The sequence below is a fragment of the Eulemur rufifrons genome, chromosome 7, assembly GCF_041146395.1.
Source record: "Eulemur rufifrons isolate Redbay chromosome 7, OSU_ERuf_1, whole genome shotgun sequence".
In the NCBI taxonomy this organism is placed as follows: Eukaryota; Metazoa; Chordata; class Mammalia; order Primates; family Lemuridae; genus Eulemur; species Eulemur rufifrons.
Window position 1 is genome coordinate 154,487,748 of NC_090989.1, and position 20,823 is coordinate 154,508,570.

Genomic DNA, 20,823 nt, shown 5'->3' on the forward strand with positions numbered 1-20,823 from the left:
GGACCCCAGCAACTGTGTCCCACCCCAGAGGGCTTGGGAAAGGCCTCCAGCAGCCAGGCCAACTGTTTATTTTTAGCTCTTGCTTCACATGCCTCCTCTGCCTGCCCTCCCTTTCTCACTGCCTACTATAGCAAAGCCAGGAGCAAGAGGGCCTGCCAGGCGACCTGCAGCCTGGCAGCCTCCATGAATAAGCGTGTGAAGGAACAAAGCCCCAAGGAGAATGTGACCACAGGTAATACGCTCTGCTGAGGACTGGGCCTGTGGGCTCAGGTAAGCAGGCCTCTGCAGGGGCTGGCTGTGAGCACTTGGCATTGTGTCTGCCTCCTCCATCAGACCACCCTTCCAAGGTGCCTTTGCTGCAGATTGTTGCTTCTGGGATGGGGTCTGTAGGCTACAGGTGAGGTCAAGGGTTTGCTAAGCCACCAAAGTGAGCCAGGACCGATGACCAAACTTCAAGAGGCCTAAACTGGGATGGATATGCACAGGGCCCCAGAGTGGAGTCAGGGCAGCATTGCCTCAGGCCAGCCTGCTGTCTGGGCCTAGATCCTAACACCATGAACCCTAACCCCCCTAGGACTGGGGCTGGGGCTATTTGCTCATTTCCAGAATGCTTTCTTGGCCTCTGCCTACAACCCTCTCCAAGGTCAATCTCTCCAAGGTCTTTTTGCCATCTCACAGTCCTCCCTTACATAGGGGGATTTTCGTTGTGTCCCCAGGTGATGCTGGGGGCATGTGGGTTAGGATTTCTGGATCAGGCCCTATGTTCTCCCATGCCCTGTCCATCTAGGGCTTGGTCTCAACCTGTCCAGTGTTCTCCCCTGGCACCTCTCGGGGTAGCCCCTGCCAAGCCAAGTGAGCCTAAGGCCCAGCCAGTGGCCAGTACTTGTTGCCTCATAGAGGTCTATGTGGAGGATACATGAGCATCAGGTAAGGTTCAAGGCAATCAGAAGTGGTCCTAGGGCTGGGCCCTGCAGGGAACAGGGTGAGTACATGTAGGGCTGCTTTTTTTTTTTTTTCTTTTTGAGACAGAGTCTCACTCTGTCGCCTAGGCAAGAGTGCCGTGGTGTCAGCCTAGCTCACAGCAACCTCAAACTCGTAGGCTCAAGCGATCCTCCTGCCTCAGCCTCCCGAGTAGCTGGGACTACAGGCATGTGCCACCATGCCCAGCTAACTTTTTCTGTATATATTTTTAGTTGCCCATATAATTTCTTTCTATTTTTAGTAGAGATGAGGTCTCCCTCTTGCTCAGGCTGGTCTTGAACTCCTGAGCTCAAATGATTTACCCGCCTCAGCCTCCCAGAGTGCTAGGATTATAGGCGTGAGCCACTGCGCCCGGCCATGTAGGGCTTCTTAAAGGTACCCTCCACAACAGGGCGCACTGCCCCATCTGTCTGCCTGGGACCTGTGCAGGGTTGGGCCTCAGGGAAGAGCAGGAGCTCCTGTCACAGGGAAGCAGTCTCAAGACACTGAGAAACAAGCTTGTGGAACAGGCCTATCTCCCAGCACACACCAAGGTCCTGCCACCTGCCCAGCCTGGCCTCTGTTGAGGCCCGGGGCAGAGATGTGGGGCATGGCTCTGTGGGCAGAAAACAAGAATCATTGACATATTATTTGCCATGTTGGCCTGAGGATGCCAGGCTGAGGACAGGCACTCTGAGGATACCAGATTTCCAAGGCTCTGCCAGGTGGGCTAGGTTCTGCCTTGGGCCCAGAGGCAATGCAATGAGTGAGGTGAGGGTGCTAAGGCTGTTAGCCCACCTGGGGCTGCCAAGGGTTACCTCCTTTTCATGTCCCCTGGCTCTGTGACCTTGTGATTCTTATAATGCCCCATCCCAGTGGCAGAGCTGCTAGTGGGAACCTGTGTGTCTGGGCACCCAGGATGAATAGCAGCAGGAAGGAAAGTGTTCCGAGGCTCTGCACCCATGAGTTGAGAGCAGGCACAGGTATCAGTGGGACCCTGCTCTGGCCTGCACTGTAACCCTCATTCCCCACCCTACTACGTGGGCTAGGGCAGGGCCTAAAATCCTGCCAACGAGGAGGACTGACTCTGGAGGAGGCTCCTGGGAGACATGCCCCCATCAGCCTCAGATCTACTGCAGGAATCACCACTCAGGGCTCAAGGTACCCAAACCCCACCCCTGCATAAGCAGCTAGGGCTGGGGGACTTGGACTTGGCTTCTGGTGTTCTGGGGGTTCACCATTGATACCTGTGTCATACTTGTAATGAGCTATTTGGGGCTGTGGGCTCCAGGAAGGCTGCATGTCAGTCCCTGTCTGTCAGTTTGTCTGTCTGTCTTAGTCATGACTGTGTCTTAGGCACCAGCCCTGGGCCTGAAACAGAGTGCACGACCCTGAGAGGGGTGGACTGATTGATGGTCGAGAATTTGATTGCAGCCCATCTCTGGAAGGAGCAGGGCCCCTGGCCCAAGGGCCACCACACACAGTCCCCATCAGAGGAATAGTCCAGAGCCCTGGGGGCAGGAAAAGGCCCTAGAAAAGGTGACCTGGGCTGGGGGTGTGAGCAGGAAGGACTGCTTGGCCCCTATCCCCTCACCAGGCAGGGCTTCTCCCAGACAGCCTCACCAGGCCCTACCATCTGCACCCTGCCCAACCCAGCCCTTGGGGAAAGGTGTGGAGAAGGATGGTGTCAGACCTGAGAGCTAGGCAGCAGGGGAAGGGTGGTGCATCAGGAAGCCCTCCGTGTCTGGTTGCCATCCTGTTCTGCAGGGGGCTCTTGATTACCGGACTCCATACCAGCCCACTAGGGGCTGTTCACTTCCTGAGGTAGAGACCACAGCTTCCCCTCGTGCTTGGGACCAGACCCTCCCATCCCCCATGGTTCTCCCCCTTTTCTGGCCATGTGAAAAGTTATCTATAGGTTAAGGAAAGTACCTTTCTTTTTAGTTTATTTGCATTTTGACTTTGTATATGTCCACCTTAAGGATAGGGAAATTTACCATTTGGAGGCAATAAGTCGATCAGTCTTTTACTCCTTATGCCTTTGATGTCATTCTTTGAAAGACTTTCTTCTCCCTAAGGTTACAGAAATATCATGGAAATATTCTTTGAGTACTACAGTGTCTGTAATTTTCATCAACCCCTTCTCCTATTTCCTTGCAGAAAACAGAGTGGCTCTGTCTGAACTGCCAAACTAAGCGGCTGCTGGAGGGCAGCCTGGGAGAGCCGACCCCCATGCCGCTGCCCGCCTCACAGCAGCCCCCTGCAGGGGCCCCTCACCGTGCAGCTGGAACAGCCCCTCTGAAGCAGAAAGGCCCACAGGGGATGGGCCAGCCATCAGGCCCCTTACCTGCCAAGGCCAGCCCCCTACCCACGAAGGCCAGCCCTCTGCCTACCAAGGCCGGCCCCCAGGCCAAGCCCCTCAAGGCCTCTGAACCCAGCAGGACCCCGAGCAGTGCCCAGGAAAAGAAGACAGGAGTCCCTGCTAAAGCTGAGCCCGTGCCGAAGCCACCTCCAGAGGCTACCCCACTCCCTGGGACTCCTAAAGTAAAGAGTGGAGGGAAGAAGGCTGAACCTGCCACCCCTGTTGTCAAGGCTGTTCCAGAAGCTCCCAAGGGTGGGGAGTCAGAGGTCAGTCCCATTCACTTCCCAGGGAACCTAGCTTTCAGATGGGACAGTCTATGGAAAGGTTTGCCTCCTTGGGGGGCTGATGATGTAGGCCTGGGATAGGCCCCTTCAGGCCACAGAAGATGGCAGGGATGCCCCAGCAGAAGGAAAGCCTAGATGAGGCTCTGGCAGGCTTGGAGACTGGGAGTTTGAGATTGGTCCTGTGTCTGGCACCTTGTTAGATGCTTTGCTGGGTTTTAATACCCTTTGATCTAGTAAAGTTTCTCTTGGAAGACCTAGGGTTGCTTGGGGCTTGCCAGGAACCTGCAGGTTATTCAAGGCCAGAGAGATAGGGTGGGTGGTGGGCCCTAAACACTTGGGAAGTGGAGGGACCCTGCCTTAGGGTCCTGGGATTGACAGAGAGGGCTGGGCTGCCACCATCAGCTGTCTGCCAGGAGAGTCAGTGTCTGCTTCTCACCCTGCTGCAGGAATTAGTGGGCAAGCCTTACTCTCAGGATGTGTCTCGGAGCCCACAGAGCCTCAGCGACACAGGCTATTCCTCCGATGGCATCTCCAGCTCCCAGAGTGAAATCACAGGAGTTGTGCAGCATGAGGTGGAACAGTTGGACAGTGCAGGGGTGACAGGGCCACACCCACCCAGCCCCTCAGAGATCCACAAGGTGGGGAGTAGCATGCGGCCTTTGCTGGAGGCACCAGGCCTGGCCCCCAGTGGTGAGCAGAGCAAGCCACCCTGCAGCAGCACCGGGGAGGAGCAGACAAGACGGCCCCACTCCTTGTCCATCACGCCTGAGGCCTTCGACTCTGAGGAGGAGCTGGAGGATATCCTGGAGGAAGAGGAAGGCTCTCGCAATTGGGGGCGCCGGAGGGAGCAGCGGGACACAGCCGAGTCCTCAGATGACTTTGGCAGCCAGCTGAGGCATGACTATGTGGAAGACAGCAGTGAGGGCGGCCTGTCTCCTCTTCCACCCCAGCCCCCAGCCCGGGCAGCAGAACTGACTGATGAGGAGTTCATGCGACGGCAGATCCTAGAGATGAGTGCTGAGGAAGACAACCTGGAGGAGGATGACACTGCCACCTCCGGGCGTGGCCTGGCCAAACATGGCACCCAGAAGGCCGGCTCTAGGCCCAGGCCTGAGCCTAGCCAAGATCCAGCTGCACTGCCCAAGAGGCGCCTGCCCCACAATGCCACCACAGGCTACGAGGAGCTGCTCTCTGAGGGAGGTCCAGCAGAGGCCACTGGTGGCAGTGGGGCCCTGCAGGGAGGGCTCCGCCGCTTCAAGACCATTGAGCTCAACAGCACGGGCAGCTATGGCCATGAGCTAGACCTGGGCCAAGGCCCTGACCCCAGCCTGGACCGGGAGCCCGAGCTGGAGATGGAGAGCCTGACGGGCTCCCCCGAGGACCGCTCCCGTGGTGAGCACTCCTCTACACTGCCTGCTTCCACACCCAGCTACACGTCAGGCACCTCTCCCACCTCCCTGTCCTCCCTAGAGGAGGACAGTGACAGCAGCCCCAGCCGCCGGCAGCGGCTCGAAGAAGCGAAGCAGCAGCGCAAGGCCCGGCACCGCTCCCATGGGCCCCTGCTGCCTACCATCGAGGACTCCTCAGAAGAGGAGGAGCTGCGGGAGGAAGAGGAGCTGCTGCGTGAGCAGGAGAAGATGCGGGAGGTGGAGCAGCAGCGCATCCGCAGCACCGCCCGCAAGACCCGGCGGGACAAGGAAGAACTGCGGGCTCAGAGGCGGCGCGAGCGCTCCAAAACGCCACCCAGTAACTTGTCGCCCATTGAGGACGCCTCCCCTACGGAGGAGCTGAGGCAGGCAGCTGAGATGGAAGAGCTACACCGCTCCTCCTGCTCCGAGTACTCGCCCTCGCCCTCTCTTGACTCTGAGGCTGAGGCCCTGGATAGCGGCCCCAGCCGGCTCTACAAGTCGGGCAGTGAGTACAATCTGCCCACCTTCATGTCCCTCTACTCACCAACTGAGACGCCCTCGGGTAGCTCCACCACTCCCAGTTCTGTTCGGCCCCTCAAGAGCGCTGAGGAGGCCTACGAGGAGATGATGAGAAAAGCCGAGCTGCTCCAGCGGCAACAGGGCCAGGTGGCAGGGGCCCAGGGGCCCCATGGTGGCCCCTCTCAGCCCACAGGCCCCCGGGGTCAGGGCTCCTTTGAATACCAAGGTGCCCCAGACCATGACTATAGCCGGACTGCTCAGCCTGCCTCAGAGGGCACACCCGCCAGCCTGGAAGCAGCTGTGTATGAGGAAATTCTTCAGACATCACAGAGCATAGTTCGCATGCGGCAGGCCTCCTCACGGGACCTGGCCTTTGCTGAGGACAAGAAGAAGGAGAAGCAGTTTCTGAATGCTGAGAGTGCATACATGGACCCAATGAAGCAAAATGGTGGCCCACTTACCCCTGGTACCAGTCCCACCCAGCTTGCTGCCCCTGTGTCCTTCTCCACCTCCACCTCCTCAGACAGCAGCGGGGGCCGAGTTATTCCTGATGTCTGCGTCACTCAGCATTTTGCAAAGGAGCCTCAGGAACCCCTCAAGCTGCACAGCTCTCCCGCCTCCCCCAGCCCAGCCTCCAAGGAGGTAGGCACATCCTTCCCCCAAGGCCCTGGGACTCCTGCCACCACAACTGTGGCTCCTGGTCCAGCTGGCCTGCCACGAGGGTATATAACTCCGACCTCCCCGGCAGGCTCTGAGCGGAGTCCTTCACCATCTTCCGCAGGCTACAGCTATGGACAGAGCCCAACCACTGCAAACTATGGGTCCCAAACTGAGGAGCTACCCAAGGCCCCCAGTGGCCCTGCTGCAGGTGGACGGGCTGCCAGAGAGAAGCTCCTGAGTGGGAGTGACAGTGAGGGTGCCACTCAGCCTCCTCGGGCATATTCCTACTTTGCAAGCTCTAGCCCACCTCTCTCCCCATCCTCTCCCTCAGAGAGTCCCACATTCTCCCTTGGCAAGTTGGGCCCAAGGGCCACAGCAGAGTTCTCTACACAGACGCCAAGCCCAATCCCTGCCTCAGACATGCCACGAAGTCCTGGCGCCTCCACCCCCACACCCATGGTAGCCCAGGGCACACAGACACCACACCGACCCAGCACGCCTCGCCTGGCATGGCAGCAGTCCTCACAGGAGTCTCCCTTTATGGTCATCACACTGGCATCAGATGCCTCCAGCCAGACCAGGATGGTACATGCCAGTGCCTCCACCTCCCCGCTGTGCTCACCTACTGACACCCAGCCCACCACCCATAGCTACAGCCAGACAACACCTCCAAGTGTCTCTCAGCTGCCCCCAGAGCCACCTGGGCCACCTGGCTTCCCACGAGTGCCCAGTGCAGGTGCAGACGGGCCCCTGGCACTATATGGCTGGGGCGCCCTCCCTGCTGAGAACATCTCCCTGTGCCGGATCTCCTCTGTCCCTGGAACGTCTAGGGTTGAGCCAGGCCCCAGGCCCCCTGGCAGTGCAGTGGTAGACCTCCGCACAGCTGGTAAGCCCACGCCCATCATCCTCACTGACCAGGGCATGGACCTCACCTCTCTTGCCATGGAAGCGAGGAAGTATGGACTGGCCTTGGATCCAATCCCAGGACGCCAGTCGACTGCTGTGCAGCCCTTGGTTATCAACCTCAACGCCCAGGAGCAGACCCATGCCTTCCTTGGCACTGCCACCACCGTGAGCATTACCATGGCCTCGTCTGTGCTCATGGCTCAGCAAAAGCAGCCTGTGGTCTACGGAGACCCCTTCCAGAGCCGCCTCGACTTTGGCCAGGGTGTGGGTAGCCCTGTGTGCCTGACCCAGGTCAAGCAGGTCGAGCAGGCTGTCCAGACAACCCCATACCGAGGTGGGCCCCGGGGAAGACCCAGGGAGGCCAAGTTTGCCAGGTATAACCTGCCCAACCAGGTAGTACCTCTGGCCAGAAGGGATGTTTTGATCACTCAGATGGGCACCGCCCAGAGTGTTGGCCTCAAGCCAGGCCCAGTGCCAGAGCCTGCTGCTGAGCCCCACCGGGCCACCCCTGCAGAGCTGCGGTCACATGCTCTGCCAGGTGCCAGGAAGACACACACAGTGGTGGTGCAGATGGGAGAGGGCACAGCAGGCACTGTGACCACATTGCTCCCAGAGGAGCCAGCAGGTGCCCTGGACCTCACTGGGATGAGGCCTGAGAGCCAGCTGGCATGCTGTGACATGGTCTACAAGTTCCCCTTTGGAAGTAGCTGTACTGGCACCTTCCACCCTGCCCCTAGCGTGCCTGAGAAAAGCATGGCAGATGCTGCCCCACCTGGCCAAGGCAGTGGTCCCTTCTATGGTCCCCGGGACCCTGAGCCTCCCGAGCCCCCCACCTACCGGGCACAGGGGGTAGTGGGGCCTGGGCCCCCTGAGGAGCAGAGGCCCTACTCACAGGGCCTCCCTGGAAGGCTGTACTCTTCCATGTCTGACACCAATTTGGCTGAGGCTGGCCTCAACTACCACGCCCACCGGATTGGGCAGCTCTTCCAGGGCCCTGGACGAGAGTCGGCTATGGACCTCAGCTCACTGAAGCATTCCTACAGTCTGGGCTTTGCAGACGGACGCTACCTAGGGCAGGGTTTGCAATATGGCTCATTCACAGACCTGCGTCATCCTACAGATCTTTTGACTCACCCACTTCCCATGCGGCGTTATAGTTCAGTGTCGAACATCTATTCAGATCACAGGTATGGCCAGCGGGGAGAAGTAGTTGGCTTCCAGGAGGCCAGCCTGGCCCAGTACAGTGCCACCACAGCCCGTGAGATCAGCCGCATGTGTGCTGCCCTCAACTCCATGGACCAGTATGGTGGGCGGCATGGCAGTGGTGGTGGTGGCCCTGACCTTGTTCAATACCAGCCTCAGCACAGGCCTGGGATCAGTGCTCCTCAGGGTCTGGCTCCTTCAAGACCTGGACTCCTTGGTAATCCCACCTTCCCAGAGGGGCACCCGAGTCCTGGGAACTTGGCCCAGTATGGGCCTGCAGGAGGCCAGGGAACAGCAGTCAGACAGCTGCTGCCATCCACAGCTACTGTGCGCGCAGCTGATGGCATGATTTACTCGACTATCAACACCCCAATTGCCGCAACATTACCCATTACCACCCAGCCCGCATCAGTACTGCGGCCCATGGTGCGTGGTGGCATGTACAGGCCTTATGCGTCTGGTGGAGTCACAGCTGTGCCACTCACCAGCCTGACACGTGTGCCCATGATTGCCCCCCGGGTACCTCTGGGGCCCACAGGGCTTTACCGATATCATGCACCAAGTAGATTCCCCATTGCTTCCAGTGTCCCACCTGCTGAGGGGCCTGTCTACCTGGGGAAACCTGCTGCTGCCAAGGCCCCAGGGGCTGGGGGCCCACCAAGGCCAGAGCTGCCAGCAGGGGCTGCACGGGAAGAGTCTCTTTCCACAACCACCCCTGCTGCTGTCAAGGAGGCTGCAGGAGCCCCAGCCCCCTCCCCACTAACTGCCCAGAAGCCACCAGGAGATGCTACTCCTGGGGGTGGCAGTGGGGCCCTCAGCCGGCCAGGACTTGAGAAGGAGGAAGCATCACAGGAGGAGAGACAGCGGAAGCAGCAGGAGCAGCTGCTACAGCTGGAGCGGGAGCGGGTGGAGTTGGAGAAGCTGCGACAGCTGCGGTTGCAAGAGGAGCTAGAGCGGGAGCGTGTGGAGCTGCAGAGGCACCGTGAGGAAGAGCAGCTGCTAGTACAGCGGGAGTTGCAGGAGCTGCAGACCATCAAGCATCATGTGCTGCAGCAGCAGCAAGAGGAACGCCAGGCTCAGTTTGCACTGCAGCGGGAGCAGCTAGCACAGCAGCGTCTGCAGCTAGAGCAGATCCAGCAGCTACAGCAGCAGCTGCAGCAGCAGCTAGAGGAGCAGAAGCAGCGGCAGAAGGCTCCCTTCCCTGCAGCCTGTGAGGCACCCAGCCGAGGGCCTCCCCCAGCAGCCACTGAGCTAGCCCAGAATGGCCAGTACTGGCCCCCGCTGACACACACAGCCTTCATTGCCGTGGCAGGGCCTGAGGGGCCTGGGCAGCCTCGTGAGCCTGTGCTGCACCGGGGTCTTCCCAGCTCTGCCTCAGACATGTCACTGCAAACTGAGGAGCAGTGGGAGGCAGGTCGCACTGGCATCAAGAAGCGGCACTCCATGCCACGCCTGCGGGATGCCTGCGAGCCAGAATCGGGGCCTGAGCCCTGTGTGGTCAGGAGGATTGCTGACAGCAGTGTGCAGACGGACGATGAGGACGGGGAGAGCCGCTACCTTCTGAGCCGGCGGCGGCGGGCACGGCGGAGTGCTGACTGCAGTGTGCAAACGGACGATGAGGACAGTGCCGAGTGGGAGCAGCCAGTGCGCCGCCGTAGGTCCCGTCTTTCCCGCCACTCTGACTCGGGCTCTGACAGCAAGCACGATGCCACTGCCTCATCATCCACTGCCACCGCCACTGTGAGGGCCATGAGCAGTGTGGGCATCCAGACCATCAGTGACTGCTCTGTGCAGACGGAGCCTGATCAGCTGCCCAGGGTCTCTCCAGCCATCCACATCACAGCTGCCACTGACCCCAAGGTGGAGATCGTCAGGTACATATCAGCACCAGAGAAGACTGGGCGTGGGGAGAGCCTAGCCTGCCAGACGGAGCCAGATGGGCAGGCCCAGGGTGTGGTCGGGCCGCAGCTTGTAGGGCCAACTGCCATCAGCCCCTACCTGCCTGGCATCCAGATCGTCACCCCAGGGCCTTTGGGCAGGTTTGAAAAAAAGAAGCCGGATCCTCTGGAGATCGGGTACCAGTCCCACCTGCCCCCGGAGTCTCTCTCACAGCTTGTGAGCCGCCAGCCTCCCAAGTCCCCCCAGGTCCTCTACTCACCAGTCTCACCCCTGTCCCCACACCGGCTCCTGGACACCTCCTTTGCTTCCAGCGAGAGGCTGAACAAGGCTCACGTGAGTCCCCAGAAGCACTTCACAGCTGACAGCGCTCTCCGCCAGCAGACGCTGCCTCGCCCCATGAAGACCCTGCAGCGGTCCTTGTCTGACCCTAAGCCCCTCAGCCCCACCGCCGAGGAGTCTGCCAAAGAGAGGTTCTCCCTCTACCAGCACCAGGGGGGACTGGGTAGCCAGGTATGGGCACAGGGGCTGGTCCAGGGTGGGACAGGGGTCTCTGCCTAGCCTGAGGGGCCCCCACAGGGAGGGGCTTCTCCTGGGGTGGGAGTGGAGTCACCTTTGACTCCAGAGGCCCAGGGGAAGGAGCCAAGGAACAGACCCTCCTTGATGACATCTGATAGAGCCCACAACCTGGCAGGCCCAGCCTGGGCAGATCCAGACACACATGGCCCCCACAGCCTTAAAGCCAGACACCCCACTAGAGACTTCAGCCTCTCCCAAGCACTGTCCCTTCATCCCCCCATACCTAGTCCAGCCCCTGCCACCTCCCCTTCAGGCCTGTTCCACTCTTACTTCTAGTCTTGGCCCCTCCCACTCCAAACCTCATCTATGGATGTTTCCTGAGAAAATGAGTAACATAGATCTAGCTGGGCTGCTCCCCACTTCCCAGCCCTGGCCTGGCTTCCATTGCACCACAGGAAGTCCAAACCCCATGGTCTAGCCCTCGAGGCTCATCTCAGTGGGCCGCAGTGTGCCCTCTGCCTCAGGGTGTTCCCCGCCCCTACCGGGCCCTCAGTAAATCTGTTTACATACCTGTCTGCTTCCCTAGATAGGGGCTCCTGGAGCATAAACTTACCCGTGGCTGTGGCTTTAGTTGCCAGTGATATACAGGGACTGTGAGAGGTGGCCTGGCCATGGGCTGCAGTGGAAATGAGGATAGAAGGTTGTGTGGGCCTGATGCCAAGGACTGAGTGCCAGGCTGAGGAGGGTGGGCTTTTCCTGAAGGCTCTGGGAGCCCCTGGAGGTTTTAGGCATGTGAGACAGGACAAGATGGATATTTTGGAAAGCTTCCTGGGCAGAGTATGGCCAATGGGCTGAAGGAAGAGACCTGGGAGAGGAGGTAGGAGCCAGAGGAATTATGAAGTATATTTGCCCGTTTTCTGGGTATGAAGCAGAGAGGGAAAAATGGGGCATCAGAGTGGGGTTGTGAAGGTGATGAGCTTGGGTAGTGAAGAGCCCTGGTGCGTGCAGGCCAGATAGGGTTGAGGATGGGATCAGGAGTCTGGGCTGGCAGGGAGGGCAGGTCAGAGAGGCACGGTCGTCCTGGCTCTAGGCACAGAGGTCCCATGGGCTGGCCATGTGGGGTCAGGCCATGATGGGCACTCACAATATGTGGCCAAATTAAGAAAAGACAGACAACAGAGTGAGGAGTTCAAAAAGCTAAATTTTTCCTATTAAAGGCCCACCCTTTTGTTCTGAGAATTTGGGGCACACTATCATTTTTTTAATGACATATGGTGAAAGTAGGTGGGAGGTTTTTATGCAGTTACCTAGCAAGGTAAAAAGTAAGAATCTTGATGTTGGTCTTCAGTATATTTTGGGGATTTGGGTGGTTCATGAAACCCAAAAGTGTTGGGCATGCTGGGAAGGCTAGGAGCTACAGGTAAGGGAGCACCCAGAGTGAACTGTCTGGCAACGCAGAGCATCAAGGGCGGGTAAGGAGGATCCCATGGTGAGCACTTTCAGGGAACCTTAGCCAGGAAGCCATACTGCTGGAGACAGGGCTGGGGAGGATCTAGAGGTGCACTAGTGGCTGCAGAAGAAGCTGGTTTACAGAGGGTTGTGGAGGGAGCTGGGGGCCTGGCCAAGAGCCCAGAGGGTTTGGTAGAGGGTGGTGCAGGGCACTAGAGAAGGAGAGTGAGCAGGCAGCTGAGGAGCATATCATTTTAGAGAGGAATTAGAGCAGGAAGGAGAAAAAGACTCAGAGCCTGTGACAGCTGACATACAGTGAGCATATGCCCCTTCCCAGGATCCTCTAGAGAGCCTGGTGGGCCCACAACCCATTCTATTCCACTCCTCCTGTCTGTGCCCTCCACCACCCTCTGCCTCGATCAGCTGCTAGGACTCAAATCCACAGCCACACCTGTTCTCTCCTTACCTCAGAGGGTGGAAGCCCAGTGGAGATGTGCAGGGGTCTCAAAGCCATGTGTGCCAGGCCAGTGCTGGAAACCTGCACAGAAGGAACTCTGCCCCTTCCTCACTCGCCCACTGTCCAGAGCTCTGGGAAGGAAAAGGCCTGTTAAATGATCACAGACCTTCCCTCCATAGCAAAGAAACCAAGGCCAGTGCGTGGGCAGGGTAGGCCTTGAGGCTGCCTGGTAAATCAGGGAACCAACAGTGCGGAGCCCAGCTCCCACCCCAGCCCAGACCTGGGTTCTTCTACCCCATGCCCTGCCAAGTCACCCACACCTTGGGTCTCAGTGCTGCCCACCCTTCCCTCTGTCTCAGGTGTCGGCGCTGCCACCCAACAGCCTGGTCCGCAAGGTGAAGCGGACACTACCCAGCCCCCCTCCAGAGGAGGCTCACCTTCCCCTGGCTGGCCAGGCCCCCCAACAGCTGTATGCAGCCAGCCTGCTGCAGCGAGGGCTGGCGGGGCCCACCGCTGTCCCTGCTACCAAGGCCAGCCTGCTCCGGGAGCTGGACCGGGACCTGCGGCTGGTGGAGCATGAGTCCACCAAGCTGCGCAAGAAGCAGGCAGAGCTGGACGAGGAGGAGAAGGAGATTGATGCCAAGCTCAAGTACCTGGAGCTTGGTATCACACAGCGCAAAGAGTCTTTGGCCAAAGACCGGGGTGGCCGTGACTACCCACCCTTGCGAGGTCTTGGTGAGCATCGTGACTATCTGTCGGACAGCGAGCTCAACCAGCTGCGTCTCCAGGGCTGCACCACTCCCGCTGGCCAGTATGTGGACTTCCCTGCCACTGCCGCGGCTCCTGCCACCCCCTCTGGCCCTGCTGTCTTCCAGCAGCCCCGGTTCCCACCTCCAGCCCCACAGTACACTGCAGGCAGTGGTGGGCCAACTCAGAACGGATTCCCAGCCCACCAACCACCCACCTACCCTGGCCCCAGCACATACCCAGCACCTGCCTTTCCTCCAGGCACCAGCTACCCAGCTGAGCCCGGCCTGCCAAACCAGCAGGCTTTCCGTCCCACAGGCCACTATACAGCCCAAACACCCATGTCAACCACACAGAGCACCCTTTTTCCGGTCCCAGCTGACAGCCGTGCCCCCCACCAGAAGCCACGCCAGACATCTCTAGCTGACTTGGAGCAGAAAGTGCCCACCAACTATGAGGTGATCACCAGCCCCGTTGTGGCCATGTCTTCGGCCCCCTCTGAAACCAGCTACAGTGGCCCAGAAATGAGCAGCAGTTATGAACAGGGCAAGACCCCTGAGCTGCCCCGGGCCAGTGACCGTAGCAGTGTGAGCCAGAGCCCAGCCCCCACCTACCCCTCTGACTCACATTACACTAGTCTGGAGCAGAATGTTCCTCGGAACTATGTGATGATCGATGACATCAGTGAGCTGACCAAGGACAGCACCTCTACTGCCCCTGATAGCCAGCGGCTAGAGCCCTTGGGGCCAGGCAGCAGTGGGCGTCCAGGGAAGGAGCCCGGAGAACCAGGTGTCCTTGAGGGGTCCACGCTGCCCTGCTGCTATGGCAGAGGGGAGGAGGAATCTGAGGAGGACTCATATGACCCCCGTGGGAAGACTGGCCACCACCGGAGTATGGAGAGCAATGGCCGACCAGCCAGTGCCCACTACTACAGTGACAGCGACTATAGACATGGGGCTCGAGCAGAGAAGTATGGTCCAGGGCCTGCGGGGCCCAAGCATGCCTCCAAGAGCCTGGCCCCGGCTGCCATCTCCTCAAAGCGCAGCAAGCACCGGAAGCAGGGCATGGAGCAAAAGATCTCCAAGTTCTCGCCTATTGAAGAGGCCAAGGACGTGGAGTCAGACCTGGCCTCCTACCCTCCACCTGCAGTCAGCAGCAGCCTGGCCTCTCGGGGCAGGAAGTTCCAAGATGAAATCACCTATGGGCTCAAGAAGAACGTGTATGAACAGCAGAGGTACTATGGGGTGTCTACCCGGGACACAGTAGAGGAGGACGACCGCATGTATGGTGGGAGCAGCCGGTCCCGGGTGTCATCTGTATACAGTGGGGAGAAGCTGCCCAGCCATGATTTCAGTGGCCGAGGCAAGGGGTATGAACGGGAACGGGAAGCTGTGGAGCGACTTCAAAAAGCGGGCCCCAAGCCCTCATCCCTGAGCATGGCCCACAGCCGAGCACGGCCCCCCATGCGGAGCCAGGCCTCTGAAGAGGAGAGCCCTGTCAGCCCCTTGGGGCGGCCCCGCCCTGCTGGGGGGCCCCTCCCTCCCGGGGATACCTGCCCGCAATTCTGCTCCAGCCACTCCATGCCTGACGTCCAGGAGCATGTCAAGGACGGACCTCGGGCCCACGCATATAAGCGTGAGGAGTACATCCTGGATGATTCGCACTGCGTGGTTTCCGACAGTGAAGGTAATGGCAGCCAGGGGTGATTTCTGCGGATACTCAGCACCTGGGGGGCCTGCCTGCCTGTGGGGCCCTGGGCCCCAAGATGTCCCAGCAGGGTCTGGCCTGGCACCTCATCTAGTGGGCCCTGCTGCAGGCTGCCCTTGCCTGCACCACCTGCGCCCTGGTCCCTGGTCGTGGGAGGGTGGGCTGGGGGCCTAGTGATCTGCTTATGGCTGTGGTGTGGCACCCACTCTCTGGTTTCTTTGCATGGCTTCAGCTAGGCCTCCCCCTGCAGCCAACCTGGGGGTTGATGGTGTTCTGTTTTTGGTCTCTGAAGCGTATCACCTAGGCCAGGAGGAGACGGACTGGTTTGATAAGCCCCGGGATGCCCGCTCCGACCGGTTCAGGCACCATGGGGGCCATGCAGTTTCCTCCTCCTCCCAAAAGCGAGGCCCTGCCAGGCACAGCTACCATGACTACGATGAACCCCCTGAGGAGGGCCTGTGGCCTCATGATGAGGGTGGCCCAGGCCGCCACGCCTCAGCCAAGGAACACCGACATCACAGTGACCACGGGCGGCACTCAAGCCGCCACACTGGCGAGGAGCCGGGACGGCGTGCTGCCAAACCACACGTTCGGGACCTGGGTCGCCATGAGGCCCGGCCCCACCCTCAGCCCAGCCCTGCCCCAGCCATGCCGAAGAAGGGTCAGCCTGGGTACCCCAGCTCTGCCGAATACTCACAGCCATCCCGTGTTCCATCAGCATACCATCATGCCTCTGACAGCAAGAAGGGCTCCCGGCAGGCCCACTCCGGGCCCGCCGCACTGCAGCCAAAGCCAGAACCCCAGGCCCAAGGTCGGCAGGCAGCTCCGGGGCCACAGCAGCCACAGCCACCATCATCCAGGCAGATACCCTCAGGGGCAGCCTCGCGCCAGCCACAGACACAGCAGCAGCAACAGCAGCAGCAGCAGCAGCAGCAGCAGCAGCAAGGTCTTGGGCTCCAGCCTCCTCAGCAGGCCCTGTCACAAGCTCGGCTGCAGCAGCAGAGCCAGCCCACCGCCCGGGGCCCAGCCCCTGCTGCCAGCCAGCAGCCAGTAGGGAAGCCTCAGCCAGGCCCCACAACAGCTGCAGGCCCTCAGCCAGCAGGACCGGTGAGTAGGCTCCCATGCATGAGTCCTACCCAGGGCAGATGCTATGACTGGAGCTTGGACAACCCCTTGGTTCCAGATTGGGCATGGGCAGGGTCAATGGGCACAATCTCAGCTATAGATTCTTTGTTGCAGCCACGGGCAGAGCAGACAAACGGCTCTAAAGGGACGGCCAAAGCACCCCAACAGGTGAGGGCTCCTCAGGCCCAGCCAACACCAGGACCGGGACCCACAGGTGAGCCTACACTTCCGTGCCCTCAGCTGTGACCCAGAGTGTCCAGGTCGTTGTCTCCCTACACCCAGTTGCACCCTGAGCTCCCCCACACTGCTGGCCCTCACTAATCCTGAGAAGGTACCCAGTCGGCTGCAGACCTCCCCAGCAGAAAATGAGCTTGGGGTTCGAAAGAGCCAATGGGTCATCAGCACAGGGGCCTTTGGGCCCTGGTAGCTCTGGGCAGAGAGCCTGGAAAGCATGAATAAGCACAGGGCCGGGGCCAGGGCTTCTTACTGTCTCCTTCCTTCCCCTTCCCATTCTCCCTGTCTTTTCCTCCTCCTCTGCCTTTTCCTCCCTTTCTTTTTCTTTACCTTTCTCAATCTCCTTTTTTTCTGCTTCCTCCTACACTTTCTCTTCCTGTTCTTATCTTCCTGGCTTCATTCCCCCAGCCTCCTCCTCACCTTCCTGCCTCACAGGGTACCTGTGTTGAGATTCCCTCGTGGCCACTCTCCCACTCACACCCTGAAGAGCTAGGCCAAGCCTAACTCATGATGGTGGTTTCTTTCCCCCTAGGCACGAAGGCTGGAGCCAGGCCTGGAGGGCCTACAGGAGCTCCTGCTAGCCAGCCAGGTGCCGACGGGGAGAGTGTGTTCTCCAAGATCCTCCCTGGTGGGGCAGCAGAGCAAGCTGGCAAGCTGACAGAAGGTATGCGCTGCCTGTGGCCAGGTCCATGGTGGGTGGCTGCTCTGTGGCCCTACTCTGGCAGAGGTTGGGTCTATGAGATGATTCCAGGCTCAGTTACAGGGGCAGAGGCCAGCCAGAGGGCCCACCTACTGATGCCCAGAGGTAATCTGGGCAGTCCCTGCCCCAGGGCTGAGCTTGGCTTCATTATGCCAAATAGCCTGACTAGGAGGGGTCTGGCTCAATATCCTTATGCCTCTCTCCTCTTTCTATGTCACAGCTGTCTCTGCTTTTGGCAAAAAATTTTCTTCATTCTGGTGATCATGCCCAGCAGGGTGAGTATGAGCAGCCTATACCTGGCCTCTCCTGGGAAAGGCCTGAGGCACAAGCAGGGGTATGGGCGGTCAGGGGGAGAGTGGATTTAAGTCCCAAGAGTTCTTGTGGGAGGAGTCCAGTCTTCATCAGGTGGTGTGGCCAGAGCTGCAGTGTGCTCTCCTACGAGTATAGGAGGAGAAAGGAAGAGGAGGGACATTGTGCACAGAGCCCCCAACAAAGGGCAAGTCAGTAGAGATCTCCAGCAAAGGGAAGCCAGGGCCAATGTCCCTTGTCTTTCTCACCATCCCCATCCCCCTGCAGAGCTCTCACAGCTATGGGCTGGCATTAGGGTATAGGTAGGTCCCCCTGGGATGCAGCTCCTCCCCACCCCTCCCCTATAAATTCTCCACAGGATCTTAAAGAGGTGAAGAGAGATGATATCATTGCTGTGGAAAAATCTCTGGAGTCAGAGGCCTGGGCGCAGCTCTGGACTCTGCGTATAACAGTGAGTGTCAGGACCAGGGTGGGATGAGCCAGAGCCAGAGGAGGGGGTGAAGGGCCAAGGTCTGGCTGACCATATCTACCCAGTTCCTATAAGTGTGAACTAGGAAGGGCCTGGTAGGATTCCTTCAGCTGTGATGGACCCAGCAGGCCACTGAGCTGGCTGAGATAGTGGCAGATGAGTCAGGTGGTACCCATGGGGAAGGGCCCAGTAAACCCAATTGTACCCTACAACTTGAGCTCTGTGCACTGGGCACTGAGTCCAAAGTCATCCTGAAGGACAAGGTGGCCTGTGGCTCCTGTGGGGGAACACACCTCTTCCCTGCTGTCTGGCTGGAACAGTTGGAAGAAGCTGGTGTCCCCAAGCCCTGCAGAGCTTAGCAGCTCTGGGCATGAAGTCAAGACACTATTTGTTTCACAGGCTGAGTTTGTGGCCCACAAAATAGAAGAGTAGAGTAAGGCCGGGCGCAGTGGCTCACGCCTGTAATCCTAGCACTCTGGGAGGCCGAGGTGGGAGGATCGCTCGAGGTCAGGAGTTCGAGACCAGCCTGAGCAAGAGTGAGACCCCGTCTCTACTAAAAATAGAAAGAAATGATTTGGACAGCTAAAAATATATATAGAAAAAAATTAGCCAGGCATGGTGGCACATGCCTGTAGTCCCAGCTACTCAGGAGGCTGAGACAGAAGGATTGCTTGAGCCCAGGAGTTTGAGGTTGCTGTGAGCTAGGCTGATGCCACGGCACTCACTCTAGCCTGGGCAACAAGCGAGACTCTATCTCAAAAAAAAAAAAAAAAAAAAAAAGTAGAAGGCTGGGCGCGGTGGCTCACGCCTGTAATCCTAGCACTCTGGGAGGCCGAGGCAGGTGGATCGCTCAAGGTCAGGAGTTCAAAACCAGCCTGAGCAAGAGTGAGACCCCGTCTCTACTAAAAATAGAAAGAAATTATATGGACAACTAAAATATATATATATACAAAAAATTAGCCGGGCATGGTGGCGCATGCCTGTAGTCCCAGCTACTCGGGAGGCTGAGGCAGTAGGATCGCTTAAGTCCAGGAGTTTGAGGTTTCTGTGAGCTAGGCTGACGCCACGGCACTCACTCTAGCCCAGGCAACAAAGCAAGACTCTGTCTCAAAAAAAAAAAAAAAAAAAAAAGTAGAGTGAGTAGAGAGGCAGACAGGAAAGGGACATAGAGGAAAGGGAGGTCACTAGATGGGCAGTCTCAGTCCCAGACTAGGTCAGCCCAGGGAGAAAGTAGAAGGGCCTCAGGTTGGGAGTCCTAGCTCTGTCTTGGCTGCAATGGCCAAGACAGGATGGGATGCCACCTGTTGGAGCCTGCCCCGGCCCTGATCTTGCCCTGCCTCTGTGGGAGGAGGAGGAAGTGCATCATCCTGTGTGGTGGAGAGAATAGCTTGGCTGTTGGAGCTGTTCTGTGCACAGCCAGGACCACCTACCACCATCCTGTGGCCTGGAGCCCACCTCTTCCCTAACCTTTGCCACTTTAAGGTTGACAATATGGAGGTTTGAGCCAGGCACAGTGGTTCACACCTGTAATCCCAGTGACTCAGGAGGCTGAGGTGGGAGGATCACTTGAGGCCAAGAGTTCGAGGCCAGCCTGGGCAATATAGTGAGACCCCATCTCTTAAAAAATGAAAAAAATTAACGAGTTGTGGTGGCACATGCCTGTAGTCCCAGCTACTAAGGAGGCAGAGGCAAGGAGGATCCCTTGAGCCCAGGAGTTTGAGGCTGCAGCGAGCTGTGATTGTGCCACTGCACTCCAGCCTGAGCAACAGAGCAAGACCCCATCTCTAAAAAAAATCTGGAGGTTTGGGTGCTCTCATGGTGTGCAGGCCATATATGTGTATGGTGTCCAGGGCAGGACCTGACACAGTCAGCAAGCAGGTCACTTCAGGGGGCCCTGGGGCCAGCAGATGCCCAGGGCATGGTTACTGAGTAGGGAAAATAAACACAGACATGGCCGTGTTGTGTGTCCTGCCACACGGTGTCAGTGGACAGAGACCACTGACTTTGTTTTTGTTTTGTTTTGTTTGTTTGTTTATCTTTTTTTTTGTTTTTTTTTGAGACAGAGTCTCGCTCTGTTGCCCGGGCTAGAGTGCCGTGGCATCAGCCTAGCTCACAGCAACCTCAAACTCCTGGGCTCAAGCAATCCTTCTGCCTCAGCCTCCTGAGTAGCTGGAACTACAGGCATGTGCCACCATGCCTGGCTAATTTTTTTCTATATATATTTTTAGCTGTCCAAATCATTTCTTTCTATTTTTAGTAGAGACGGGGTCTCACTCTTGCTCAGGCTGGTCTCGAACTCCTGACCTCGAGCGATCCTCCCGTCTCGGCCTCCCAGAGTGCTAGGATTACAGGCGTGAGCCACTGTGCCCGGCCTGTTTTTTGTTTTTTTGAGACAAAGTCTCACTCTATCACCCTGGGTATTGTGCAGTAGCGTCATCATAGCTCACTGTAACCTCCAACTCCTGGGCTCAAACGATCCTCCTGCCTCAACCTGCCCACTGACTTTGTAGTTAAAGGAATCTCCCTCAAGTTCTAGCATTGGCTAATGATTAGGTCAAGTGGCCAGTGCCGCTTGTGAGTGGCCATCTCCTGGTGTTTTTTATGGCAATTTTAGAAATGGACTGGGAGAAACTTGCCATTTTAAACAAAGTCCCATGTCCCTCACTCTCAAGCAACAAAAAGGAAGTTTTGTTACATTAAAAGAAATGTCCCTTCCTGGCCGACCTGACTCTTATTTCTTCCTGTCTTCTCTGTGACCTCCAGCCTGCCCAGGCATCCATCTCCCCAAGCCTCAGTGGGGTGGCATCCTGTGGGTGAGGAGGAGTTAGGCCGTTGGCATATGGCAGATGGCTGAGAGGAGTATGAGGGTGGGAAGCAGCTGTCCACAGTTCTTGACGAAATCCTTCTT

General features: G+C 58.4%; 1 protein-coding gene across 1 annotated transcript in view; it reads left to right on the top strand.

Moving 5' to 3' along the window:
• The window catches only part of BSN (bassoon presynaptic cytomatrix protein), a 96,521-nt gene extending 78,630 nt beyond the window's left edge, over positions 1-17,891 (top strand). The window contains exons 4-11 of the mRNA XM_069473637.1: positions 3,121-3,588; positions 4,053-10,712; positions 12,984-15,057; positions 15,371-16,185; positions 16,318-16,417; positions 16,970-17,101; positions 17,358-17,412; positions 17,805-17,891. Of these exons, the coding sequence (XP_069329738.1) occupies positions 3,121-3,588; positions 4,053-10,712; positions 12,984-15,057; positions 15,371-16,185; positions 16,318-16,417; positions 16,970-17,101; positions 17,358-17,398 (10,290 nt within the window). The 3' untranslated portion in view covers positions 17,399-17,412; positions 17,805-17,891. The remainder of the gene's footprint in view (positions 1-3,120; positions 3,589-4,052; positions 10,713-12,983; positions 15,058-15,370; positions 16,186-16,317; positions 16,418-16,969; positions 17,102-17,357; positions 17,413-17,804) is intronic.
• The last annotated feature ends 2,932 nt before the right edge of the window (positions 17,892-20,823 follow it).